The sequence below is a fragment of the Solanum dulcamara genome, chromosome 4 (assembly GCF_947179165.1).
Source record: "Solanum dulcamara chromosome 4, daSolDulc1.2, whole genome shotgun sequence".
NCBI classification, from domain to species: domain Eukaryota; kingdom Viridiplantae; phylum Streptophyta; class Magnoliopsida; order Solanales; family Solanaceae; genus Solanum; species Solanum dulcamara.
Window position 1 is genome coordinate 5,739,343 of NC_077240.1, and position 27,691 is coordinate 5,767,033.

The 27,691-nt window shown below is 35.6% G+C and overlaps 2 protein-coding genes across 8 annotated transcripts; both read right to left on the reverse strand.

The window, feature by feature from the left end:
* Positions 1–95: 95 nt before the first annotated feature.
* On the reverse strand, positions 96–13,312 carry LOC129885739 (probable DNA helicase MCM9). Of its 3 annotated transcripts, XM_055960142.1 has the most exons (21): positions 13,011–13,309; positions 12,808–12,910; positions 12,616–12,715; positions 11,763–11,901; positions 10,275–10,341; positions 8,747–8,921; positions 8,096–8,195; positions 7,127–7,224; positions 6,961–7,026; positions 6,665–6,757; positions 6,304–6,420; positions 4,218–4,290; positions 3,926–3,992; positions 3,654–3,735; positions 3,397–3,518; positions 3,240–3,307; positions 2,084–2,193; positions 1,957–2,004; positions 1,718–1,870; positions 1,122–1,238; positions 96–893 (listed from the first exon to the last, which is right to left on the reverse strand). In XM_055960142.1, exons 1-20 carry the CDS (start codon positions 13,127–13,129, stop codon positions 1,147–1,149), a joined length of 1,992 nt encoding a protein of 663 aa, XP_055816117.1. In that variant the 5' UTR covers positions 13,130–13,309; the 3' UTR covers positions 96–893; positions 1,122–1,146. The 3 variants fall into 3 exon arrangements, 2 of the variants coding, with proteins under 2 accessions (XP_055816117.1, XP_055816118.1); XM_055960143.1 differs by lacking the exon at positions 1,957–2,004; XR_008766111.1 differs by lacking the exons at positions 96–893; positions 1,122–1,238; positions 1,718–1,870; positions 1,957–2,004 and adding an exon at positions 2,569–2,692 and having other exon boundaries at positions 2,106–2,193; positions 13,011–13,312.
* Positions 13,313–14,227: 915 nt separating this feature from the next.
* Positions 14,228–27,421, reverse strand: LOC129885742 (uncharacterized). Of its 5 annotated transcripts, XM_055960145.1 has the most exons (14): positions 27,050–27,421; positions 26,771–26,847; positions 25,505–25,663; positions 24,780–24,993; positions 23,689–23,775; positions 23,423–23,562; positions 22,288–22,368; positions 21,424–21,488; positions 20,700–20,875; positions 19,352–19,482; positions 19,170–19,257; positions 17,440–17,656; positions 17,146–17,252; positions 14,228–15,020 (listed from the first exon to the last, which is right to left on the reverse strand). In XM_055960145.1, exons 1-14 carry the CDS (start codon positions 27,215–27,217, stop codon positions 14,571–14,573), a joined length of 2,160 nt encoding a protein of 719 aa, XP_055816120.1. In that variant the 5' UTR covers positions 27,218–27,421; the 3' UTR covers positions 14,228–14,570. The 5 variants fall into 5 exon arrangements, 4 of the variants coding, with proteins under 4 accessions (XP_055816120.1, XP_055816122.1, XP_055816121.1 ...); XM_055960147.1 differs by lacking the exon at positions 27,050–27,421 and having other exon boundaries at positions 14,229–15,020; positions 24,780–25,013; positions 25,505–25,641; XM_055960146.1 differs by lacking the exon at positions 27,050–27,421 and having other exon boundaries at positions 14,229–15,020; positions 25,505–25,695; positions 26,771–26,824.
* Between the last annotated feature and the right edge of the window lie 270 nt (positions 27,422–27,691).

The window sequence follows — 27,691 nt, forward strand, 5'->3', positions numbered from 1 at the left end:
GACTCACATTTCAAAACATTTATTGACATTATTCGTAGAAGTAAATGGCAATCCATTAGGTTTGGTGCAAGCAGAAGTTCATAGAGGAATCGACATTTTTGAAGGTAAGATTTTTATTACTAAGTAGTACCAGAGTGATGCTGCAGAAATGACAAAATGGACTTGTTATACACTACAATCTCATAGAAGCTAAGAAGTCTATCAAATCAGTACAATGTTCCCTTTTTCCAATAGAACAAGTTTTGGACGCATCTATGCTAACCAGGGAGAGGATGATCCTTTTCATCTTCAAAGCACCTCCTATTTCTTCCTTACCCGACTGTACAGCAATACATAAAGGAACAGACATCCAAATCTTCTGGTTTCTTGCCAGCAATCAAAGATCTCCGGTAGCACAATAATCTCCTGAAACTCTGAGGCACAACTCACCATACTCCAAATATATGTAGAAACATGGACAAAATATACCAAGTAAAACTGCAATGAATTGATTCTGATAGGTAGGTCCTCACACAAAACATTTACTATTCAATATCTATCAATTTGAATTCCCAGTGCGCCAAGAAAAGTGTATTCTTTTCTATGATGGTAATGCCTGAGCCAACTTGTGCATGCCTCGACTATTTCACCAGACACATGCAACCTCTCGCCATCACAAGTACTGGGTAGCTCTCTCACCAAGGCTTAAGCAGCAGGAAGAAAGGTGAGTTTCTCGACTTGGTCGGCAGCAATGAGAAGCGATTTTGACAACTGAAATCTCATGGAAAAGGATGATTACATATGTCAGTTAGTGTTTTATGTGCAAGAGTTCGGCAAAGACGTGGATGGAAAATCTTTTGATCATTTCGGCTACAATGAGTGATGCCACACAATGTGAAGGAGGAACTGTCCACCTTTAGAAAACGAAGACAAGACAAAGGTCGTTAGGCATTGTTCCATTAGCACTCATGTGGGTTGTGTGAAAAACACAGAAATAGGAGAGCTTTTGAAGGTATAGAGAATGATTTTCTATATTTTGTTAAATAGCCTCCTAGTCCTTGTTTCTTTTTTTCTGCACCATGAGAGAGAGAGAGAGGAGAGGGGGAGAGAGAAGAGAGAGAATCAGCAGTCATTCTAGTTACCTGTTCTTAGGATAAAGATTGTACTTTATCCGTATGTTGATAATCCAGTGCTGATTACTTCAGGGAATTCGTCTAGGAGACGCAGCCTCTCAAGGATCAGTCTTTCTTGTTTGGCATCTATCTCTTGTCAAGAATAACATATGATATGCAAAAGAAATGACTACTAAGCATCTACATTTAAAGGTCCAATTGCTTGAACTAAGAACCCAACTCTACTATAGATGAAACAGAGAATGAACTTCTTGCTAACACCCAAACAAGACACCAATAAACAAGCAGATTAGAAATAGATTAACTGAAATACCATCAGGCAGATTATGGAAAAAGGGCAACTTAATACACAACTTAACAAGAAGAAAACAAATTTACATATGTTCACACAAATACTTTTCACGTGTAGCTTGGATGTTGTGAGTATAGTTCAGAGGCACAAAAATTTACTAGATCCTTAACATAGAAATATTTTTCAGTAACTACTCCACAATGACTGAATAAACTCACATAGAAATTCATATAATTTTGTTAGAATAACTCAATTTCAGAAGTTTCTGCATCACGATTCATATGCATGCAAATAATAAGATGCCCTTGGATACATTCTTGGTCAGGATTTTCTGCAAAATTGGAGTGCAATGCATTCCCCATGCTGTCCACTATAGCCGAGGTAGTCATAGATGACTCAATGCATAAGATGGCAGTGATAGCATCCAATCTAGTGACCTCATTTCTAAACATCAATCTTGCATGTGCTGTAATATTGCCATATTGGTTTCTTTAGAATCAGTGACAAATAGAACTAGGGCCAAGCTAGGAAAAAGCTAGAGTCAAAATTCACCCTGGGCAAGTCTTATCAGACTCTCCAGCATGCGCACAGTTGTTCTTGCTGTAGATATTCACAGTTGTTAAGTGCATAGCCATGGAACAATTAGAATATTTAGTGTCAATGATGATGTTTAGTGGACCTGCATTTTGAGTCGCAGATCTTCTTTGCAGTTGGTAATAGCTTGAGATAACCTTTTCTGCCTCCTTTGTGAGGACTGGTCTAAAGTATCTCTTCACAAATTGGATGTACCTACAAGATGTCATCAGAAGACATCATGCTGCCATCTCCTCAACAGTGTGATGAAGTAATTGCTGATGAAGATTTTCTTGTGTTGAAGGTTACACGGCAAAATGGTACGACACAAATAGAATTAGAATTAGATCTTTTTCCTAGTGCTCCTTTATACTAAACTGTTTTGATAAATTGTGCTCACCATCTAGCTTTTCAGCAACTTACAGGACACAACACACTGTTCAGGAGCCCAAGAAAGTATTATGATTGAACTGATTATGTAACTAGCAACCAAAGCCCACTGTAGAGCACATAACATGAAAGTCTCTTGACAATTCAGATACTAAAAACTCAGTGCTACTAGCAAGACTAAGAAAATGGATTTAAACTTACTTTTTTGGCTCCAAAATTACTTTTTTGTTTACTCATACATGCATAATTGGAGACCTTCCAGTTTTGAGCGTTTGTAAGAAAATTCATAAAAAAGGTCATTTCCTAAACCTCTTATCTCCCAAGCCTGTCAAATAAGAATTAACAAACTAGAGTATACTCCCAGATTTTTTACCATGTTTATGAATGAAAATAAGTTTACTTGATATACAACAAAAAAAGAGTTGCCAAACTAAAAAAGCTTTGCAGAACTAAGAAACGTGAAACGAGAGAAATTTCTTTGCATGTTGCTTTATGAAACTAAGTGTTGCATACCAGCTTCTACGAAGGAAAAAGATAAGCCATAGAGTAGTGAAAGGAGGGGGCAAGGGGGTGGGGGACTAAACTTATACTATTGGTTAAAAAGGGAACAATGTCGATAATCATTTTTAGGGACTTATCCCATCTTGTTCAGTTTCACTGTTATCAATGTGCAAAAGCATGTGTAATCCCTTAATGTTCACTAACAATGCCAATATTCATATTTAGGAACTAATCTTATCCGAGTCTTTATATATAGAAGCTAGCCAAAGTGGCGTTCTCTATTTGTGTAGTAGTAGATAATTAAACAAATATTTCCAGATGAGCACATATCATGTATATCAGAATCCAGATGGTTATCAGGAAGTATTTACCTTCTGAGCATTGGAAGCGGCCAGATAGTCCCTAGATCCTCTTCACAATCGTGGTTCTTGGTTTCTGCCTATCAATTACATAAAAAGAATTTTCATCCAGCTAATTTACCCTTCTTGACAAAATGGTAATGTATTCACATTGTTTTAGATTCATCACCTCAGCAAGAATGTGTGAAGAAACAACTGCATCCCAGACTGCGTTTTTAGTGTCTAAGAGAACTAGGACTATGTCAAATCTGCTCAGTAGCGGACCAGAGAGCGTCGTATTAACAGATAAAGCTAGTTTGTGTTAAGAACATGGAAAACAAAATGAGATGGGCAGCAAAGCGTTTAAGATGCCGGATAGAGATTCTAGCTTGCAAGAAGATGAAAGGTAAAAGAATAAAAGATATAGGACATCAAAAGAAAAGATACGCTGCTCAGGATCATAATGCCCCTTGGGGTTAGTTGCGCCAAAGACAATTGTCCTTGTACTGAGAGTTGTCACAAGACCAGCCTAGAGATTAACCGTGTCATCAAGAATCACAAAAGGATTCATTTAATTAAGAACACTAGAACAGTAGATATTGCGCGGGGGAAATGTGGCAGGAAAAGAATTTAGAGAACATCAAGAAGTCATGACCTTGCCAATCATGCATGTATTGACTTTACCAAATAAAATCTAGGTTCTTCAGAGAATGATATACCTTTGCAACACTTATAGTCTGCTGCTCCATTGCCTCATGGATGGTTGCTCTGTCATGCTCTCTCATGCTGCCAAACAAACCTTGACGAGTCAAACATCAAATGCATGTCTATGATAACATTATTGGGTATATTTTGCCAAAGAAAATAATCAATAAATCATTTGAATGGACAAACTCATATAACCCTAAGTCCCTAACTAAAGCGCAGACTGTACTTTATGCCACACCAGTTTTATCAAAACACGGAGAAACTGAAACAAATCAACATAAGACTTCAATGATGCAGCTATACCTGTCAAACTCATCAATGCAACAGAGACCACCATCTGCTAATACAAGGGCACCAGCTTCTAACATCCACTCTCCTGAAAATATAGCTTGGCTTTACAAATGATGATCAAAGAAATTTACATATAGGTCAAAAGAGTATGAAGGAGGCACTCAGATGAATTGTCCCCTCATACTGTTTCTGGATGTAAAAGGTACAACAGTCTGGAGTAACCCACGCCTCCTTCATTTCACTTAATGTTAGTGGGGCGCTAGTACTAATCTCAGAACCAGGGTCACGTCATTTGAATTCAGCAAGACTATTATACCTTTTAACTCAGATTAACAAATGATAATAATACCTAAACTTCCTTTGCTTTGTACAAATATTTATTGATGTGAATTTTGTGGATAGAAAATTTTATGTTGTTTAGGTTGTTATATGCTATACTTTGATTTTCATTATGCAAGTAAAACACGTTGTTCTACATTAGAATTTAAATTATAGTGCTCTAAGGTCATCCAATACATTTCTTTAATCACTGGCTCCATAATTTCTCAAAAAACTAAATTTGATTATTATTTCTTTCCGAAGCAAATTTGATTAAATTCACTTTCTTCATTTATGCGAGATTTTAATAAATTGCTTGTTATCCAAATTTTATCCAAAAGAACTAAACTTGTGACATGATTATATGACCTCTTATCCGAAGTTTAATCTAGCATTATCCAAACACAGGATGGAACCATACCAAAGGATTCAACATATGCAGTTGATTCTCCAGGGGTAATTCATTTAGGGATGTCCCATCCTACATTATCCAGTTGGTGAACTGAAATGCACTTAGCGAATAAATCTCAAACAAATTACACAGGTCACTTTCCAATAGCAAAGGAACTAAAGAAGCTAAGAGATGTATGATTTCCATCCGTACCCATTAGACCACACCAATTATTAGTCTTAGTTCCATCAAAGAAGTAACCTTCATTTGTATTATGGGTTTAGTAAATAAGGTTTATGTTAAATTACTACAATATATTATTTCATCATATTTGTTAAAATTTAATAGTACTAAGCAAGAACAACAACATTTTCCATGTTACTCTTATTGTACTCTTATATGCTTCACCTATAAAATGTGATGGTAGCTTTCCATGCTCTCATGTCTGCAATGTTCTACTGATCTAGGGAAGGTTCTCATGCCCTCATCATGTCATCAGATAATTGGTCGTACCTTATGAATGTTATACAAGCCAATAATCCTGTCTCTTTTTTCCCCTTCCTACTCATGCTCTAGCTTATCTTTGACTACTTTTGCCTTAGCTTTTAGCTAATTTCCTTTGATGTTATATTAATCAATCTTTCACGTCTTCGGATGATATCCCCCAGTTCCCAACTTTCAGTACTTAAGGTCCTCTTTACAAAAATAGGAAGAAAGTATTCGCCAATTTTGTGTCAATTTGATTGTGAATTGCTTTGGGACAAACAAAATTTTTCAGAACTTCAGGCTCCATCTAACTGCAATATATATATGTGTGTGTGTGTGTGTATTTTTGATAATTATAGGTGTCCGAGCCAGCTTGCGCACCTCGACTAATACCATGAGGTACCTGTTGCCTTGCACCAGCACAGATACCAAATAACTATGTCACTCAAGGCTTGGACAGATGAGAGGAAATTGCCTAGTATTTTTGCCTCCATTGGGATTTGAATTTGAGACCTCATGTTCTCAACCCACTTAATTTACCACTGGGCCACACCCTAGGGTGCCTAATTGCAACTTTAGAATTTCATTTTCAATAAAGAAGATCTGTAACACTTGTGTATATTTCTTGTACATCTCAAGAAAATTCAATAGGAAGGAGGAATGAAATTTTCACCCTCCTTTTGAATGTGAAAAACAAACAAGTTAAAAGAACTCAACCACATTATTGTGGGATCTGGCACAGGTCTCTGTGCGAGTAGGTCCTCGACTCTGCCTCTGTGTGAGTGTTGCGACAGAGATACAGACAGTTCCCCAAGTCAATATGACCAAAGCAAATAGATAGAGACGGCTCCAAACTTCAACATTACAGATATTAGCGAGTAACAAGATAAGGGAACAATCTACCTCCATCTTTAACTGCAGTAACAGTCAATCCAGCGCTAGTGCTTCCCAACCCAGTCGTAATGACAGATCTATTGCTCAATTTAGCAGCAAACTTCAGAAACTGTGACTTCCCAGTGCCTGACAGGATAAGCAAGCAACCATATTATCTCATTTATCACAACTTTCCAAAATTCAACCCAGAAATTGTCACCACAACGGTGCAAGAAGGTGAAATCAAGTATACCAGCTGTTATGCAGCACATTAGCGCTAAACACAATAAAATGAGAGCTAGATGTACTCAAAAATCTCTAAAGATAACCATTTACCTACAAACAAGATATTCTAATCTTGATTCAAAGCATTTTAAATTACAATTCTTACCAGGATCACCAACAAGGAGCAAATGAGACTCTCCTCTAACTTTTGTTCCAGAAGCATCAACATGTTGGACACCTCCAATAAGCATCAATGCCACTACATTCAACTCAAAGTTGGTCATTGGCCAAATAGTAAAGAAATTATCCATACCGTTTGGACACATTGAACCCAAAGGGGTTACTTTACACGATGCACAGTTGCTGGCAGAAAACAAAAAGTAACACAAACTCTTTCTAATATAATTTACATTTAGATATGTGACATCAACTGAAAAGGATATACTTTGCAGGGGAAAATACCTGCAAGCTTAACAGTGAAAAGCCCAAAGACCTGTGGGCAAATACCTTGTAGAATCGCATTCCTACCTGTGTTTAGGAATGAAGAAGATAGAAAGAAAAGCAGGTATGAGTCCCAAGTAATTTTAGCAAGTAATCTAAAATTAGTACCTGCCGACAGATTTTTTACCCTTTAAAGGAATATCTTTGAATTCAGTCCAAAACTGCTTGAATTTCAGAACAGCATCATCAGGGATATCTATTTCTGACTTCAGCTCATTCATTCTCCTGAAGATGCATTAGGAACTATGTGAATAGAAACGCAGTTAACAATTATAAGGAAGTCAGAGAAATGTATTACCTCCACCAAGCAGTGGAGGAGACAAAAGGTGGTAGGTCAACAAAGCCTCTCACCCCAAAGTTTTGGAATGTATATCTTGCTTCTTGTAAGTGTTTGGAATATTTAGAAAGACAGAGTACACGTCTGCACCGGTTATTTCTTAACAAAAACAATTTTATTTTTGTTGTATATCTCTTCTAACTTTAAATCCTTATTTGGCAATACCTCGGATATAAGATTCATTAAGTTCTACAAACATCACCATGCTATTTTAGCTTTGGAAGATGACAAATTGAATCAATAATATTGTATATTTATTCACTTATCAATCAAAAGGAAAGAAACACTACAACAAGATACTGTAGGAATTGATGAGAAAAAATCCACATCACCGGAACAAATGTTAAATAGAGGAAACAAAAGAAAACAGTAATCTGCTTCTGTTTAACCCAATTATAAACCAGCCCAATTGATGGAACATCAAGCGGTATCTAACATTTTAAGTGGCACTTTCTCCATTCATTCTCAAATTAAACTGACAAGGATTGAAGGCAAAAATAAAAAAGAGTGACTTTGAGTTAGCCATGGTTTAGCGGGATGCTCTGATACACTAAACAACCTAATACTTCAGGACGAATCAAAGATGTGCACTTCATCTAAAACAAGACCAAAAATTTGTATAAAATACCAATAATTCATTAATAGGTTTTGCACAAATAATTGGATAAAATTCTTGCACTGTTTGGGTTTGACTTGTGTCCACATGAAATATCTTGAATTCATTCTTAAAATGAACTCAGTGAAGTACTCCTCTGTTACCTTACATGGTTGGCAATTAGTACCGGATCAAGGTCACAGCGAACATCTTTTAAATCAATGGACCATTTGGCAGTTAAGATCCCAGTGACAATCACATCATCTGAAAACAGTAAACATGGCAGTAACTTTAAAGACAAGAAGGAAAATGTCTATCAAGCCTATCAATGAAAGAGAGAGAAAAGAGAGAATTGTGTCTCAATCGGGTAGAAGGTGAAGCTACACTGTATAAAGCAGAATATGATACAAATAAGCAGATTGACACAAGAAAACTACTTCAATTACTAAAAGTTTGACCTATTACAGTTTCAAAATTCAAAACAAATTTTAACTTTGACCATGATGATCTCAAACAAATGTTTAGAAACTTTCAATTCTAAAATTTGAGGCAAAGAGGGTGCCTTGACTTGGTTTACATCAATAAATTTTGTTTTATAAAATGTGACAGACAAGTGTCCTAATCAGACTTAAGTCCTAAACAGTGATCCTTCTGAACCTTGTAGATGAGATCAGGTCAAGCTTTCTAGGATGGAGGGGCTTAAATCTTTGTGGTGTCACTGTGTCAATAAGATGTTTCAGTACACTACATAGTAAAGCTAGCAAGGGACAGGTAGTTAGCAAACTTAAAACAAATTAGTTTTAAGAAAGTAGTACCTCCAGCTTTAACCATGTCAACAAGATCATCCTTCAGAATGACAGGAACGGAGCGAGGAATAGCCCCAACACCCAATACCTGGGTACTTTCTTGGATTTTAATCTCCTGATAATCATGACAGATCTTATTGTCTTCTACAAGCTGAAAACTTGTGCTTTCACAAATTTTCGACTTCTGTAAAAGAACTTTAAGAGATCATTGATTTTCTTACAAGCAGCTAGTTTTACAAAATCACAAACCAGACCAGATGAAAGTTATTGCAAACCAACATGGTAGAATAGGAGGCAATAAGAGGAGAAAATAAAAATTCAAGATTGTATAATGAAGTATAAAACAACACACCATATATAATTTATAAAGCAGTATGCATTTTACTGTTAGCACTTACCAGCAGTGTTATCATAGGGGAAAAGCACAGAAAAATGTCAAGTGTCTGTTGGGGCTTTAAACACAAACACAATTAAAGTGCACTATTTTTTAACATTGCGTGAAAATGATCTAATAATTTCAAATACGGGAAGATACACCATATAAACTCAATTTATGGACATATTTAGTTTCAAAGTTTAACTATTTTAATTCTCACACTGGCATATTTAGTTAACCAGTTTTTTTTTTTTTAAAAAAAAGAAGATAAAACAGTTCCAAAAATTAATGCTTAAAGGAAACCTGATTGGACATGAGTTAGTATCGTGCAGCTTATGTTAACATCACCTCATCAACTTTTGCCCTCAAATATTTATTCTATTTTTATAGGCTAGCCCGCACTAAGCTCCCATTACACATAGGATCCGGCAAAGGGCAGGACCAGCTCCGTTCACCTAGACTAATCCACAGGGAGTTCTACTACAGCCCAAAATTACACTCCAAAGTATCATACTTGGCTGAATTTGTTGTCATTCATCAAGTTCCTTACAATAAAACGTGGTAGAGCTTATCTATACATCTCGATGAATACTTTGTATCAAACAAAAGCCTCAATCGACATGATCGAATATGTTAAGTTCCTTAATTCAGTAAGCATATTTAATTCATAAGAATTCAATATGCTTATAATTTTTTTATTTGTTAGTATGAATTAAGGAATTAATGCAATTTTATTCCATTTTAAATTAGTTTGAAATGCTTTGCAGTATTGCTTACTTACATTCAAATATGTTCTTAAAAATTTGATATTTGAGATGTTCTTAACCAGGAAACTAGAAAAACAAAAATACAACTGTTACACAAGCTGGCAGAAAAAGGTTCTCATTACATTATTTGGAAACATGCCAAAAGAAACATTCACTTTTCTCAAAGCTCAAAGTAACTAGAAAACCAAAAACAAGAATCTAGATGGAATCCACATAGACCCTACTCTGGTGAAATAAGGCTTACATGAAATGTTAATGCATGCTGATGTGCAGGAAAAACAAGAGAAATTAGAAATGGCTTTTCTTCCATGAGTAATCAGATGGAGATAAGAAAAATCAGAGTATTGTTTGCGTGTCTGTCCAACAAACAAATAAGGACGAGTTGGAAGCAAACCTGCGAGGGACAAAAAATTGGTTTTGGAATTGAATTCCTTGTTTCCACCTCCGGGTAAACCTTGAACCTACATAAATTTTCCTTCTTAGCCGATGATCTGTTAGGGTAGTAGGTAACAGCTTGACCATGTAATCTTGCCGTATGACTACATAGAATTTTATTATACGGACAGTTCAAAGGACAGCAGAAAAAATGTGTGGATATGTTGACCTCAGAACCATAAGAGTTGTCTAAGAACATTATGTTATATGCAAGTGATATCACCTTTCTAGCAATTGTTTTCAGAAATTCAGATGTAAGCCCCAATTTGTGGTGTAGAAACTAAGTAAGAAGCCAAAATCTGGGCAAACTGGCGGTTTTACTCATAAATATGGATTGCAGCAAAGTCGCAAGGCTTTAGATTACTGTTTAACATGATTCATCAAGTTTGAAGTTAGGCACATATCACAGTATGTAAACGAACAGGTCAGTGACTATAAACAGGTTAGTTGACAAAGTCACTCTGCCTATTGAAGAAACATGATGAGTTCTTGTCAGTAATAGCTTACTACAAATCATCCATCCAAAATTCAGCATCCATGTCTTAACAAGGGCTTTCATCTTTCAAACAGTATCTTACACAGGCCACTTATCCAGTGAAGAAAGGAAAGTTGTTTACCTATTATGGACTGTTAACCAACACATCCTACATGATTATAGAATTCAGAACAAGGAAAATCAACAGAAGTGGTCTGCTGGGGCAATATAAAGACACTACTAATAGATTAAGCATGTCTGTACTGAATTCTGCCTGAAGAAGGATTACTTAAAGCTGGCTCAACTTTTTAATGATGCTAAGAGCCTACATAGCCTGACAGGGGAAACATATTATAGTTACCATATGTCCTTTTAAAGAGAAGATTGAAAATGGAGATCTATTGCTAAAATAATAATTGTTCATTCTGTTGATGTCCCTTGTTTTGGAATATCCACCCCATGTAACTTATTATGTTGCAGATGAACAGTGTAAATTGAATTCTAGTGTCATAAAGAACAAGTAAGGATCAATTTAGGCCATGCCAGTTTGCAGGTTTGGCGACCCAAAATTGACTCTGTCTCCATGTCCATCAAAATATCACGTGCAACTACTTGTTTTGTTGGTGAGCGATGTCACCGACAAAGAAGTGAAAAACAATTGACTAAGGAAATTAAGGTTGAGGAACAGTTGTGGTAAGTGCAAGCAACAGAAACCCGAGTATAGTAGTAAACTTTTCTGGCAAATTGGACTTATGATTGGAAGTGTGATATTTTTAAACTGAATCCTCCCAGTGTTAATTTCCAGCCATGACAAAGTACAACCAATTAACTTGATTAGTTTGTAAATGAATTGAAATAAACAATGATTCCACTAATGCTATGTGAAAATATCTCAATGATCTTCAACCTAGAAAATGGTTGGAAGAATTTGAAACTACCAGAATGACTAGATGTGAGGCACACAAGAACAACCTGTGTTTACATCGCCGACACTCATATATCCTTTCCCCTTCAATCATCTTCACTGCTCCAGACCTGATCACAGTCCCTTTGATAGTAAGAAGTATCCCACGATGCTTCACCCTAACACGGCCAATGCTGGGAAAAGTTTCTAAAACATAACAAAAAGAGACCAAGTTTGATATTACAGGAAATACTTAAAACTACACAAGACTGAACTCTGAAGCTTGATATAGCAAGGGCAGTGGGGGTGTATGACATGGAAAGTAGAAAAGAAATATGCAAGAAATAGCTAAAGGAATACTAGTAATATGTACTTTTGGTGATCAGAGCATGTGCATTTACATTTGAAACTCGTAAAAATTCCAGTATTGGGAACATAAGCAATAGGATTTTACTTTTATACACAGTGTAAAATTTCTTTACACTATCATGTTGTTTGGAAGCCTATTACAAGTACTGTAAATGTTCTCAACACAGTCAGAGAGATACTTTAAATCTCGATCAATGATGGGTTTATTTATTTATTTATTTATATTTGTTTTATTTTACTTTTTTACAAAGTGAGAGATTAACATTGCAGTGAGCATCAGGAAGATGCCAAATTACAAAAGTAGTAGACTGTTAGCTCCAGTACAATAAGGACATAGATTCTTGATAGTCTCTATCAAGCTGTTTAAAAGCCAACTACAACCAATTGTCTATAGTAAGCATGAGGTGGTAATATGGAAAATTCGACATGTAACCTCTGAAGCAGTTTAAACTACACTGATAGAACATAATAGAATGTTTCAACTATTTGTGCATATATCTTAAATACAACAAAAATAAAGCCAAGTAACATAAAAGGGATCAAGAAACCAACCAGGGCATTCAAGAGGAGAACCACTGATATTAATACGAACATGTATGTTGTCCTTAATGCTTGCGTTTTCACATTGTTTAAGATCAGCCAAAATAACTTTCTACACAAAGCCAAAGAACAATTGATTATGCCGATTACTAATCTATGAACCATTATTATACAGAGTTTTGAAGAAGAACAATAGGGTAATACCTGAGCCCAGATGGCAGACTCATCAAAAAGCGGTAAATACTCGGTTGGTTTAGCGAAAATGAACTGAGAAAGGGCTGGATTGTCATCCATTATCTCTGCAAAACTGTTTCACAAAAAAAAATAGCTGGAATGAAGGAAAAATTGGAGCCAAGAGGAGGATTTTGTGCTTGCGTGGAGCTAAGTAGTAGTGTAGTGTTACTTACTCGACATAGAGGGAATAGTGAAGTCGAGGATCAGGACACAGAATGATGGAACTAAGCTGCTCTGAGTGGTGGTTCAGCAAATACGCCGCCAGCTCTTTGCTGTGAATGTTGCCCTCCATCAGATTTTCCCGACGTCGGCAGGGCTTTGCTCTGTCACCGTCGGCAGCGCGTGTGGCGGGAATTGGGAAAACAGAGTTTAGGGCGGGAAAGATTGGAACGCGCCGTTTAAGGGTTCCGAATTAATTCCTTTTTTCGGACGGGCGTAAGGACCACTTATTCTACTCTGATTTTAGTTATTCAGAATGTATGTCTACTTTCCTTTTTTCAAAAAAAAAAAAAAAGAAAGGTTTTTCTGGTGATAATTTTAATTAATAACATATTTAAGATAACAAAATTAAAGAATATTTTAATATATTTCATATATTTTAAATTTAAGATTGTAAAATTTAAAAAATAAATTTATCGAAAAATTACACCTAATAGATCAATTATGAAATAATTTATTCAAATTGGGTCCAACCCAAACTATTTACACTTAATATACTCTGATGGTATCAAGCAGTTTCGCTGAAACACTTTCTCCTCCTTCTTGATACAATCAGAGTATATATATACTCTCTATAGTATCAAACGTGTATATATATACTCTGATAGTATATATACTCTGATGGTATCAAAAAGGAAGAGACAGTGCTTCAGCGAAACTGTTTGATATCATCAGATTATATTATATACTCTCATGGTATCAAATGCGCGAAATAGTTAAAAATAAGGGGTATGAAAGTAATCAGTATCCAATGGTAAATAGTTTCTTTTGGGGGGTATAACAATAATTATCCCTAAATATATTTTCTTAATTTTGTATCAAGTCAAAATTGAAAATTATTTGGTTTGCCTCGAAAACAAAAACAAAAATATTTTGTAATATAGCTTGTTCGTTCTCATATAATTTTTTGTTGATTTGATTCTTTAAACTTAAAAGTTTATTTTTCAATTAAAATACTGTTGTTTCTATTTTTTAAAATGGAAGCGGACAAAATAAAAATTTGTGTTGCACATTTCCTTTATAATTAAAATAGGAAATTAAATAATAAGTTTTTCTTCTCAAAAGGGCTAAGGATTTGTTAGATTATTTCCTAGAAAGGATGGCGATGAAACTGTGGTGATAAAATTTTCCTTTTTAGAAAATAAAAAAATTTAGGAAGTGCTAAAATGAATGTGTTAATTATACATCTAATAAATATCATCCAATACAACTGTGAGTGACAGTGAGATATTACAGAAACTTGAGTTTCCAACTCTTCTGAAGTTTTAAAGTTGAGGATTATATGCTTTTCTGTATTTATATTTATATGGCTGAGAAATGACTACGCCACTACATGTTACAACGAAACAGACGCCAAAAAGATGTGCAGTGCAGAAACCTACTACTTGGAGAAAAGAATATTAAACAAACTTTACAACCAATATCCTGATTCTCACACAATTTGTAGGCTGCTCTCTGACACCTTTTTTCTTTTTTACATAATATTATCTGCCTGGCTTTGAACCTTTCAAGCCTTAATACACATCATCATCACTGTCATATTTTCTGGACTCTGAAGCTGGTCTTTTTATCTTATCAAATATTTCATCCAGGGATTCAGTTGAGGAAGCACGACTGTGTCCTGCATCTTGAACTTGATGTAAAGGGATGAATCCCTTCGATTCCATGTTAGACTTGAAGTTGCGGAAACTTGTTTGCATTGATCTCCAAGTCCAGGATAAGTCTCTAGAAGGTTGAACTTGCATATCCATCATGGAGTTTTCATCCCGTGACAATGGGCGGTCCCTGCTCCTTCCATTTGAACTAAGGCTATTTTCTCTCTTCATCTGTCTTGCTCTTTTTGCCTTGTACTTTCCATTGCTCTCTTCTTTGCTGCTCTCATGTTGTGCCTCTCCTTTTAGAGGTTTCGAATGGCTAATATTATCTTCTTCCCTTAGTCTTGTAGATGGTTTTGTTTCATGGAGCTTTTACAAATACAAATCCAAAGTCACATGAAATATGGAAGAAGAATCATTCACGGTGTACAATTCAGACATGCACTGTAAAACCAAATAAAAGCTTGCACACTTGGAGCACATCTAACACTGTTTCAATGGATAAATGATAGTGAAGTGTCAATTTTGCCACAGGAATGCAGTAATGCATTTGCAGAAACTAATTGAAGTTCAATGCTACAGCATATAGTTACAAAGACCATATAGCTAATGCATTTTAAGAGCATCTACATAAAAATTACACCTCCTGACCTTCCTCCCCCATTTATGCAAAGGAAGAGTCATATCTTTTGGTCTGAAGCAGGGATAATTAATCTCCAGCATTTATCGTTGTCCTTGCTACTTGAAGCATTTTTGTGAGAGAATAGTTACAATATTGAAATTGGAGAAAAAGAAAAGAAAAATGGAAGGACGTTTCTTAAAATGCTGTACTCCAAAGTTGAGACTTTCGCTTTTAGAAATTAGATATGCTCTCTTAGCTGACATTTTATGTTCTGTATACCACTACCAAGTCCAATTTACTGGATCAGCATTACATTGGGACCCTGCCTCTTTCTTTCTTGCTTTTACTGGATCGATCAATTGATTGCCTCTGTCAACAAACTAGACACTGCCTCTAGAACAATAGCCATAACCTAACTTGCTTGAACCCCTCCCGTATCCAGTTCAACTTTCTCATTACAAAACAACACACATCAATCTCACCTTATAAAACTTATAGAATTTGGTCGAACAACATATGAAAATTAAACCTAACTTAAGGATATATACATGTACTCTTACCCCTCCACTTCCCAATAGCCAGTCTCCACCTTGTTAAAACCATACAACTAGATGCAATCATCACTTTACACATAGAGAAAAGCAAGAATATTAACACGCATTGTACCTTTGATGAGGCATGGACGGGATACCTAAAATAAAAGTATCAAATTGACCTTTCATGTGGTCTCTGCCCCTTAACTCACTAATGGTACTATTAGCTTGCTTAGCCAAACTTCTAAGAAACCAGAAGTGCTTATTTTTTGTAAGAAAAAAGTGCTTATTTCGGAGAGACTTAAGATGTTTAGCCAAGCTTACAACAACATACCCAGTGTAGTCCCACAATGTGGGGCCTGGAGAGGGTAGAGCGCAGACCTTACCTCTACCTCAGAGGTAGAGAGACAGTTTCCCATAGACCTTGGCTCAAGAAAAAAACAGTCTAGAAAAAGAAGTAATAAAAGTACAAGAAACAACAGACATTAACAAAAACACCAGATAGTAGCATAACAATACTACAACAAGATAATAGTATAATCGAACTACACGAAACAACAGATATAAGATACAACAGAAATCAAAGAACAAGAAACTACAAAAGTAATAAAAAACAAATGTCTTTGAGTAGTAGTAGAAGCAGTTTTTTCTGTAGTGGGGAGAAAGTTGAAAAAGTAGCATCTCCTTAAAGCAAAAGCGATAAGAATACCTCTACCAAAAAATTATATTTACCAAACTATCCCAATCAGGACAAAAGTCAACCTTATGCATTGTTGATAACATATCAACAGAGTCCCATAACATGCCACCTCTTTCTATTTTGTAATTTTATTATTCTACATTTTTAATTAAATAAAATAAAAAACTTAATAAAAATCTCTCATAATACATATTTCAAATTATTTATCTATTTAAATATGTTAATCGTAAAGTGAATCTTTAGATATCACTTTCGTTATTTGACTTCAAAAACACTTTTGGAAAGAATGGCCATATAAATTGCTTCTATAATACCAACAAAAGGTCTTCTCAGATGATTTAGCCAATCACAAATTGCTACTATCTAAAAGTACTTTATCTGAAACTACATTTGCTACAAAGTACTTTTCAAATTAAGTGAGTTTAGAAAGTTCGGGCAAACAGGCTCTAAATGTGTCAAACCAGCCTTGCGATATATCTCCCGTTAAGTAACAATTGGAAGGAAGGTGAAAATTGTAAAACATTGGACGCCAAAGTGTATAACACCGAGGATTTATGTGAGTAATAAGACACATCTACAAAATTAATATTTTCCAGATAATTGATGGAAAGAATAAGTTATGTTCCAAGAATCACATACCATATTGTTGCTGCCAGATTCAAGATCCAAACTTGCATTTTGGAAATTCCTTGCCAATGGAACAACAAGTTCACCTACTTTATGTCCTTGTTCAAGCCAAGAACGTTCTGAGAAGTGAAATCAAAATCATTTTGTGCTTTACCTGGTTTGACAAAAAGTCTTAAACTACTTGTTTTAAACTGTCTTCTCTTAGACCACCATTCTCCAAAATTAAAAAATACCCAAGCTACAAATTTATTTTGGCAGAATGATTCCAATTACATGCTTTACATAAGGATAGATGCTTATACTAACCTTTTTGCAGAATAATGAGTCCTGAGGGATCAAATCCATCCAAATCGTCAGCCTCTTCACTCAGGAATTTGAAAATTCTCCAGTTCCCAAAATAGCTAAGGACTCGATCAAAAAAGTTGCTCGCAATCAATAAGGTGTAGATGACCATAATAAGCGGATAAATTTTATTGAAACTTCTTCCAAAGAATGGGACTGCATCATCAATATTCCCCATTCTCTGCATTAGTAGAATTACAAAAATCACCAACTTGCATGGTCAATTTTAGAAAGATGAATGTCTTATGAAAGTTCAGTATCTGTTCATCTCCCTCCTTTTTCTAGTTACTTCCTAATGTGGTGCCTGCTTGTTATATACATCCAATTAACAATTGCAAATGGACAAGGAAGAGATGAATTGGTTTAGTATTAGGGTTAGACAAGAAATCTTAAATAAACTGACCACTTAACTACGATTGGTTAGTTTAGTATTAGGATTAGACAAGAAATCTTAAATAAACTGACCAGTTAACTATGATTGGTCAATTATAATCTAAATTTTAATGGCTCTATATCATCATGATAGCCAAAAAGGATGTTAGTAGCAAGATAGAACTACTTAAGTTATAGTTAGAAGTATTATGAACAACATTTTTTTGTCTGACGAAAATTATGAACTACACCATATCAACTCAACTTCCCCAAATTTAAGCTGAAATTTATGTGTCAGAATTTCCAAAAGAGGATAATACTAATCCCTTCATCTCAATTTATGTAATGGTATTTCCTTTTTAGTTTGTACCAAAAAGAATGACATGTTTTTACATATTTTGGAAACAATTTAAATTTAAACTTCTCATTTTACCCTTAATGAGATGATCCATAGCCACACAAACACCTTCGGGTTAATTTAGACCACAAGTTCCAAAAATCATTCTTCAATTCCATACCCAGTCAAAACTATCACATAAACTGGGATGGTGGGAGTAATAAAGAACAAGTCACTTGTGTTCTCTCAGCAACATACGTGTATCAACACATTGCAGGTGTGGGACTAAGGACATGTTTCAACTATCTAAAATCTTTTCTTTGATGTAGCTTCTCTCTCTCTCTCTCTCCCCTCTCTCATTGGCCATTGCAATCCTATAATCATCCACATGAATGAAAGCTAAATATTTCAGAGTGGTTGTATTCCACTTCTTTCGCCTCATTTTCTTGGAGTTGTTTTCTGCTTTAGTGGTCCAAGAAGATAACTTCTTTACTTACATGACAAAGTCCACCATTTATGAAAAAGTCAATTTACAGTATAAGATTACTATGGGAAGCCTGGTGCCTTTTTGTTTAAGGCTGCTCGCCTTTTGAATAGAAGGAAGTGGGAGAGCAGCTATGAATCAAGGTTGGGCAAGGGTGGACCACATTGGGTCTATTGTACGGAGCCTTCCTTACCTGAAAAATTTTCAAGAAGTTGTTTCCATGGTTTGAACCCGTGATATTGTATAGTAATATAATTTACATTATTTTAATTTCATTTGACATCTTTACAACTCCTTCACATCATCCAATCATTATTTTAAACTATACAGTTTAAATATAAAATAACATCCTTTGAAACTTCATCAAAGTCATGCAAAATGAGAAAAAGGGGGTTGTATTTTGTGCCTCACAAGAAAATCCAATATGTGACAATACTTTGACATGTTTCCTGGAATTAAACCTTTTAGCTTAACAAAAAGACACATTGATCAGTTACTTACCTTTTCAAAGATAGTCTTTGCGCCGTTGTCAAGATGGATAAGGTTGAGAAAGTTGTATGAAATAGGAGGAGCATAGCGTGCAACCATCCTAATATGATTTGCATTGTCATTTCAAGAAGTATTAGGCAGAGAATGGTAGCAAATTCCCCTAAGAAAGAAAAAGGAAGAACAAAGAGACATACGAGCATATCATAAGCAAGCTCACTGAACTTGTTTGTCTTGGAGTCAATGAATAAAATGTCAACATTCCTATTTTGAACAAGGAATAGTATGTGCACATACACATATACATTAAAGGAATAAAGGCAGCAACCTGCACAAAAAACAAGGGCAAAGAAGACAGGAAAATATAAATATGAATGCACAAGCTAGAAAGTAACTTCAAGACACTATACTAGTTTAGCTCATTCAATTTAACGTCAAAACGTAAGTTGGTGAGCACCCAAGGGTGTGGCCTAGTGGTCAATGAAGTGGTTGAGAGCCATGAGGTCTCAGGTTCAAATTCCAATGGAGACAAAAAACACTAGGTGATTCTTCTCATCTGTCCTAGCCGACAGAGTTACCTATTACTTGTTGCTAGTGGGAGGAGAGAGATGGCAGGTATCCTGTGGAATTAGTCGAGGTGCGCAAAAGTGTCCCAGACACCATGGTCATAAAAAAAAATTGAAAGTTGGTGACTTCCATATGTTGGAAAATTATACTACAGCATAAGTAGACAAATCACTCGATTATATCCAAGGGAAACGTAAGTTAGACAATACATTGTTTGTGAGATCCCTACAAATCTACCACTAATTAAACTCTTTTCTCCAAAGAGAGAAAGGTCATGCAAATTCTGCATTCTTCCTGTTCCATGTTAAAAAATGTTTTCAGGGAAAAGAAGCCGAACAGCATTTAACTTTGATTACATCTACCAGAAAACCCATCAACCATTAAGTTCCATCAAAAGATTCAAGCTAAAAGAAAGGGGGAACATAGTGTCTCCTCTAACTCCCACATACTAACAAAAGTTATTGATCTCATAGAACTAAACAACGAGAATACCTGTAACGTGAGAGAAGCTTTGTAGAATAGGAAGCAATGGTTATAAAAGTACATGTATGGCAATACTAACTCTTTTCACCACATTTTTACCTCTATTTCAAATGTGCAGAAGAACATGACCCAAGCAAGGAACAAAAGAAAGCTACAGAAAAATAGAATGAAAAACACATGTTCAGTCTTTTTAGCAAGGAGCATGTTTCCTCCATCTTACTTGAGATCATATATGGAATCCAAACACCTAGTGAAATAAAAGTACCTTCTCAATCACTGGTCAGAAGAGATATGGACGGGATAAATGATGCAAGCAGTATCACAATGCTGTAGTGATTATTGCTAAATAACTCATTTGGGAAGTTCTATCTCAAAAGTCAAATCTAGTCAAGGTCTTCAGGCAGAAGGTTTCATTCATTACAAAGTTAAAAGATTTTATTTCATAAAACTAAGAGAGGATAGAAGTAAAACAAGATACAAAAGAGAAAATGTTACCTGTACAAGCATCTCATGCCCTTTCATGGCATTAATCAGAATAGAAAAGAGAGATAAATCAAATCCACTTGGCAGAATTGTTGCCTCAGCAAGAAGTATAGAAGCCGACATACAGCCTAAGAGGATTGCCAAAACTTTCTGAAGTTGCTTTGCCAATACACAATGCCAAATCAACTCTGCAGGGGTGCAACTTAAAAATCACATTATATTTGGCCATTTATTTAAATTTTCTTTTCGTTATGTCCTTTGTATATGATCCTTTATTATGAATGCATTTTCTTAGATTTCTTGATACAGAAAAATAGGAAATACGTTTTTTTTTCCTGCACCATTTACCAATAAGAACTAGAAACTACATTATTCCACGAATATCGTAGATTTTGAAGGTAGGATTATGTATTTCAAACCAATAAGAACAACAATAACAAACCAATGTAATCCCCACTTGTGGTCTGGGGAGAGGGCAGTTTGTACGCAGCCTTACCCCTACCTTGTGACGGCAGAGAGATTGTCTCTAATAAGAATTACCAATATTCTCTTTTGAAGACCATCATCAAGATTCATTATTAAAAAAAACATTATAAAAAGATCATCCTCAATATTGAAATCAGAACTTATAACATAATGTGCCGTTTTCTTAGCATCTAAGTAGGAAGTGTTTCAAGAAATGCCAGAATTTGAGAATGCCCATTTTACAGAATGAACAAAAAAATCTGAAGACCACCTGTTATGTCCAGCATAGACCCTAATCTTCCACTTCTTTCAGGCCGGAAGCTTGATATATATTTCCTGCCAAAGTTAAGAAGAAATAGATTCCTAGAGTCAATTGAGATATCAACACAAACACTTAACCTGCAACACCAGATAGTGTATACCTTATAACATTAGCCTGACTAGTTCACATCAAAGAAAAGATAAAGAAAAGTTAAATATTCTGTCTTGCTACTACGTGCCTCGGCTCAAACTGTACCTCTGCTATATAATCAAACAAACAACATGAAGCTGAGCAGAATACTTTCCATAGTGAAAGAAAAAGGTCAGTTCCCTTTCCTTCACTTTCTTTTGAGACTGAATCCCAAAGTCTCATTCTATCAATTTCCTATCATATGAAGATTTGAACTACAGGTCTTAAATAAAAGAACTTAATCAGTAATGATGGCCGAGTCAAAACCTATGCAACAGAATTAGCTAAGTTAGGGGAAGTAAGGGGAGAGCACTACTCTTTGATTATGCCGGTTCACTGCATCATCTATCAATTTTAAGTCCTGAACCATGAATCTTCATACAGAAAAAACCTATGTTCCTTAGCAAGTTAGCATAGTTAACGCACTAAATATTTGAACAATTACCAACTAACTGATACAACAACAACAACTACTACGTCAGTCCCAAGCTCATTTCGATTGGCTATATGCATCCTCAACGTTCATTCTGATCAATTTGAACACCTATTACATTCCAATACTCAACTATCTGTCTTTTCATATAAATTAGGGATATGATGGTTCTAGAAATTTTACAAAAAATATCTAGACTTCTACAGTAAATGAAAAATGAATTAACGAGAAAGAACGGAGATAGAGCAAACCAGCCAGTGCCACTCCTGTGCTCAAAGTTCTTTATGGTATCTTCCAGCTCAAGCGCTTGAGTTACAAAATTCATATACTCGCTGTATTAGAGAAGAGGCATAGAGTTAACTAAATGATATTAGTGCATCAACGAAATGTAAATAAAATCTCAAAATGCATGAGTTGAATGTAGGAAGCTGGGTATTTCACCCATAAATCACGTGGATATTTGAGTAGATAATTCTCAGAAAGCACAAACCAGTGGGCAAATGTATTACTCCGTCCGTCCCAATTTATGTAGCACCTATTGGATTTCGAGATCCAAACCAGTCTTTCTTTGACCGTAATTTTTTCATATATCTTTTAAATATTTTGAATTTGTCAATTATTGCGACTTATGGTACTAAATATGTAAATTTTATTTCAAAAATTTTAAAGATTTCATGCCCAAATTCATGGTCAATAAAACTATTTGACTCTCAAAATTTGAATTGTGCCACATAAATTGGGACAGAGGGAGTACTAGTTTATTAATTTACTCTCAGCATACTAATCATATAGCAATGGTTCAGTATTTCCCTCTTAGAGCTGAAAAAAACATTTTTCATAAAAATTATGAGCTTAAGTGGGTTCAAATTCAACAGACTAAGGGGACAGAAAAACATTGCTCTTAAATAGAAACCATGGACTCCAGAATTTTTAAGGACAATGTTGTTAAATATCTTATTTTCATCCCAATGCTTGAACATGTTCATGATTAAGGCACTAACCTACAACAGTGTAGTTGTCATAGATGGAAGGACTTGTCTTTAAGATCATTGCAGCAGAATTACACGTGAGGTGATGAATTTATGAACATATAAATCTGGAATTAGATAAGATAAAAAGAAGAAGATTTCAGGGATACTAGAACCCTAACATGACCCTCACAGCCATAAGCTGTAGGAAAATTTTCTTGGGCTAGTTTTTCACCAGCGCTGAATGGACTCCTAAGAAATTAATATCATTCTTAAACTCAAAATAAAGGTCTCAAAGCCTGGGAGTGGATCCAGATTATAACATTTGTAGATAGCCAATTATCGGCATGCTAATCACTTATGATCCAACAAATTAACCATATGTACTCAAACTTTTGAGTCAGCAATGAACATGTACCTTTTGTATCGGTAGTACTTCTCTCGAGCTATCTCGAGTTGACGTCTAAGTGCAGCCATTGTTTTTGCATCAGTGTCATAATCCATATCATTTTCTCCTAAATTTCCACCTTGTGGTTTAAAAGAGGGGTCTTCGCTAAGCTGCAGTGGAAATAATATGGGAATTAATGCATATGAGAAAAGAAGCATTTAAATAAGAATAGAAGTGCCCAAATTGTCGACATGAAGCTTTGAGGCATGATCATCAGAAAACAGAGGCATGATTACCATCTGACTCAGCATCTTGTCTATGACATTCATGTAAGGCCTCAAAGGATCACGCTTTGACATCTGTTTTGACGTGGCTTGGGCAACCTGAAAGGGTGAAACCACATCTTTACTGGTGAAAGAGAAATTTTGAATTCTTCATCTTCAACAAAATTAATCTTTGCTCCAACTGGAGCATTTTGGGTAGGTCAAAAAATGAACAGTCAAAGCAAAGATGCCCAGGATGGAGAAATGCATGCACATACCTATCAAACAAACCCCACCAATTGTCTCAAAAGCAGCTACACGTAATGCTAGCCTATTCTTGATTATAAATATAGAATTGGAAAATTATGGAACTGCACTCGAGATATGAACAACACTTCAACAACTGAAACTGAAATTTGTGGAAAATTTCAGAAATGAACCTAATTCTTCTTTGTTCTTCTAGTGATTTGTATGTGGAGATCCCCAATTCTCATGTTGCTTGGTTTGACGGAAGTGGAAGACAATGGGATTCAGTTAAAAAGAACTTGTATCGTTCTAAATCACAATGGTAACATGGGACAAGACAGCTTGAAAATGCATTAGCGAGTCTTAGAACAAATTATCTTGTATACAACATATTACAAATCAAATCTCTCAATATCTTTTTTTGTTGTTTTTGACAAGGGAACCTGCATCCGCTACCCGTCGGGTGCGCACAGGATAAACCCTGCTCCAGTGTAATAGCCTGCAAACCACGCAGGAAAGATAAACCGCACTAGGCAATCCATGTACGACGAGCTCAACCGAGAAAGCATGCAGGGGTTTCGAACTTGAGACCCCCATTGGGAGATCACCTGCTCAGCCAACTCAACCACCCTTGCAGATTAAAAGATCTCTCAGGTCTTCTCAACGTTTTCCATCTTAAACATACTTCATCCCCGGAATTAGAAGTTGTGGTCTAGTTGTTACAGCATTCTAATCTTTTTCAAAGATTAAGAAAAAGAAATATTTGTCAAGAAAATATTTTAGAAATAAATGTTAAAATACACAGAAGATGTATTGACAATTAGACTTTGTGATGAACAATCATAGAAGAAAAGTCATGTGTCAAGTACAGAACTTACTACTATAGCATTTGAAAATTCCTGATGAGCATCATCAAGTTTGACAGCCATTTTGGCCACCTTGTGTGAAAGAATCTTTTGGTGAGTTGTCCAATCTGCACATCTCCAGATGCCTTTTGGAATTTCACTTAGACCAAAGCCAAGAAGAAATGCACCAGTGACAAGACCAAATGTGTTTGAGCAAGCCATGGCAAAACCAGGAATGTTTCCTATCCTGCAGTGTATATTCACATTCTGAGAATGCAAGGAAGGGATCAATGGTTGGAAATTGAAGCTTGGAGTGGTAAAAGGTGGAAACAATTTTGCAGGAAAAAAGAATAGCCTAAGCCATGTCTCTTTAATTCCTGAGCTTCCTACATGACCAATTAGATGTAAGCTCTGTCTTGATAATAAATTTAAAGAATCGCATCAGCTTTTATCTACTACCACTTCACACTTTAATACGGAGATTAATTGGTCAGCCCAATCCCAAAATAGAGGTGGTCTACTTAACCAAGATGCTTCCACGACACAGTTTGAAAAGCATGCCTTGCAGCCTTTTTGTTGCACTTGGCAAGCAGAGTTGTCTTGTTGTAAAACCAGTATGCTTCGTTTTATCAAAGCAAATGTAAAATAATCCAATGGCAAACAAACAAATATGATTTCTAACAACAAAGCACAGACTCGGGAGAAGAGAAACATGAGCCGGCAGTTTACATAAACTATTGAGGGAGTTAGAGATATACCGGTATTCTTGAACAACAATGAGCAAGACAAGTCCAAAAAGCCCCATAGCACCAACGCATAAGTAGAAAACTAAGTTTGCATGTGCACTAGTCTTCAGTCTTTCGGTTATAGTGAAGTCCCCTGCATCTTCATAACCCTGAAGTATAGGCACCACAATCCTGAAAATAGCCATAATGTGTGCTAAAATGCACTTCGTCCAGTGTCATCCAAATTTTAGTAAATTAATATCTAATGAAAGGTATGAAACTTGAAACTACAGAAAACCACTCTTTATCAAAAAATAACAGCTGTTAGCCACATTCAGCAGTTTGAACATACTATGTTTCCTCCATTTTTCATTAAGGGAAATGTAAGACTGGTAATATCCAATTGAATATCAATAAAACACAAGGACAGAAATATAAGGCTTAGGCATCCGGTTTGACTGTCTTGAGAGGGACCTGATTCTAGCATTGCATTCTTTTTCTGGTTGAATAAGCACAGTAGCACATACCAAATGCTGCATGGTATTTGCCTTTTAGAATCGAATTCTGAGAAGCTAGGCATATAAGTATCCACAGACACACCAAACATTTTTACAAACCTATGCTGGAAAACGTAAAAAGGGCACAGCACCAGATAAAAACCATAAAGAAAGCTGATGAGTACATGTGAACAAAGAAATCATGCTGAAATCATCATAAAAGATTCAGCAAAAGCATTGTCAAATATTTTTTCAAATCTTAGCCACAAGTTAATGTGATAAACTACCAGTAAGACGAAAAAGTTGAGGAGCACTGATATAGGTGATATGAGATAAATTGATCATCCACTTACAAATTTGAACAAAAACAGAAGCCTGTGGCAGTCTGTACATAAGGCATTCACTCTGATATGAAGTTTTTTGAGTTTTCAGTGTTTCCTTCAATGTGGACTAACTTTGAAAAGATTGATGTACAAAAACTCTTACTTTTTTTAATCTTACCAACCCTTACTTTTCCTCAAACGACTAATCAGAAATACTCGTATTTTTCTTCATACGCTAATACTTCAAAAGATAATCCTGCAGCCCCAAAACGCTGACAATACTCTTACAAAATTTATTGAAAAATGAAGAGGGCGCGGGGGGGGACCGAAAACAATGCACTTCAAGTACTACTATTCTTATATGTTTAGAACCAATACTATGTAGTTCAAATAAGCACTTCAGTAAACAATCAAGGACGGTGAAGTTAGCATAAGGTTCCACATTTTGAACAGCAAGAATATCAGAGATAGTAACGCACCAAGTGAGTAAAAAAGTACTCCAATAAGACCAGCTCCAGAAGAAAGATATTTGTCCCTTATCATGATTGGATAGTGTCTGCACAAACGGGGGATCAATGCTTAAACCCTTGTCTACTAGAAATGAAAAATAAATAATGCATATTAAGCTAGGTTGAGGAGAGGTAAAGCTAATCAATTTCTGACAATATTGAGTACGTCAAGATGTACTCTCCTAAATCCAAGGTACGTTATGTATTAATGTAAGTGATCTGTGGCAAGGATGAAAAGGGGAAACTTACAGCCCATATATCGGCGGGAACAAGGATGATGATAGAGAGAGAGCAGAACCAGGTGTAACCAATGGTGATACGAACGTAACGAGGTACGTCTGGTCCGGCGAAGTACCAAAACGTTAGACCCACCATTCCAATGGTGAAGGGTAACGATATCAGATAAAAGACCCACATTTCTGATGATTTCTCTCTCTCTCAACAGAGGCAGCGCTTTCCTTTTTTATTCGCCGTCGTCACAAGGAAGGTGATCGGAAGAAATGTTGCATACGTGCCTTTGCGTGGAGAAAGAAATGCGAGACCGATTCATGCTACCACCTCACTCACCTTACCTTCCACTTTACCTTCAATGCCGGCATAACTAAAAATTATTCTACTTGAAACATTTTTCCACAAATAGGTGAAAACATTCTGGTACGTTATATTTATCTCCATGGTGTCCGGGTAAAATTGCTAGTTTTGGGTTTTTTACCTGGATTTTGAGGCTTTTAATTCATTTCATTAACTACTGTGTTTATTCCTGTTATTTTTAAAAGAAATTTTTAATTTTTTAAAACTACTCATTTATCCTTATTATTTTCTTATTTCAGTATATTAGTAAATTTTTTTCGTGCACTCTCCTAATGCTAAATGTGTGTCACTTATTTAATT

Bases quoted from the DNA above. Each gene is read 5' to 3' on its own strand.
- LOC129885739 (XM_055960142.1), bottom strand. From the start codon at position 13,129: ATGGAGGGCAACATTCACAGCAAAGAGCTGGCGGCGTATTTGCTGAAC. The intron at 7,225-8,095 runs GTAACAGAGGAG...ATGCATCTTCAG, and splicing joins CTAATTGCCAACCATGTAAG to GAGAATGAATGAGCTGAAGT. The intron at 3,736-3,925 runs GTATATCATTCT...GTTAATCTCTAG, and splicing joins AGACTATAAGTGTTGCAAAG to GCTGGTCTTGTGACAACTCT.
- LOC129885742 (XM_055960145.1), bottom strand. From the start codon at position 27,217: ATGTGGGTCTTTTATCTGATATCGTTACCCTTCACCATTGGAATGGTG. The intron at 25,664-26,770 runs GTGCGTTACTAT...GGCTATTTTCAG, and splicing joins AGTACTTTTTTACTCACTTG to GATTGTGGTGCCTATACTTC. The intron at 19,483-20,699 runs GTAACATTTTCT...TTTTTTGTGCAG, and splicing joins GGCATGAGATGCTTGTACAG to GTTGCTGCCTTTATTCCTTT.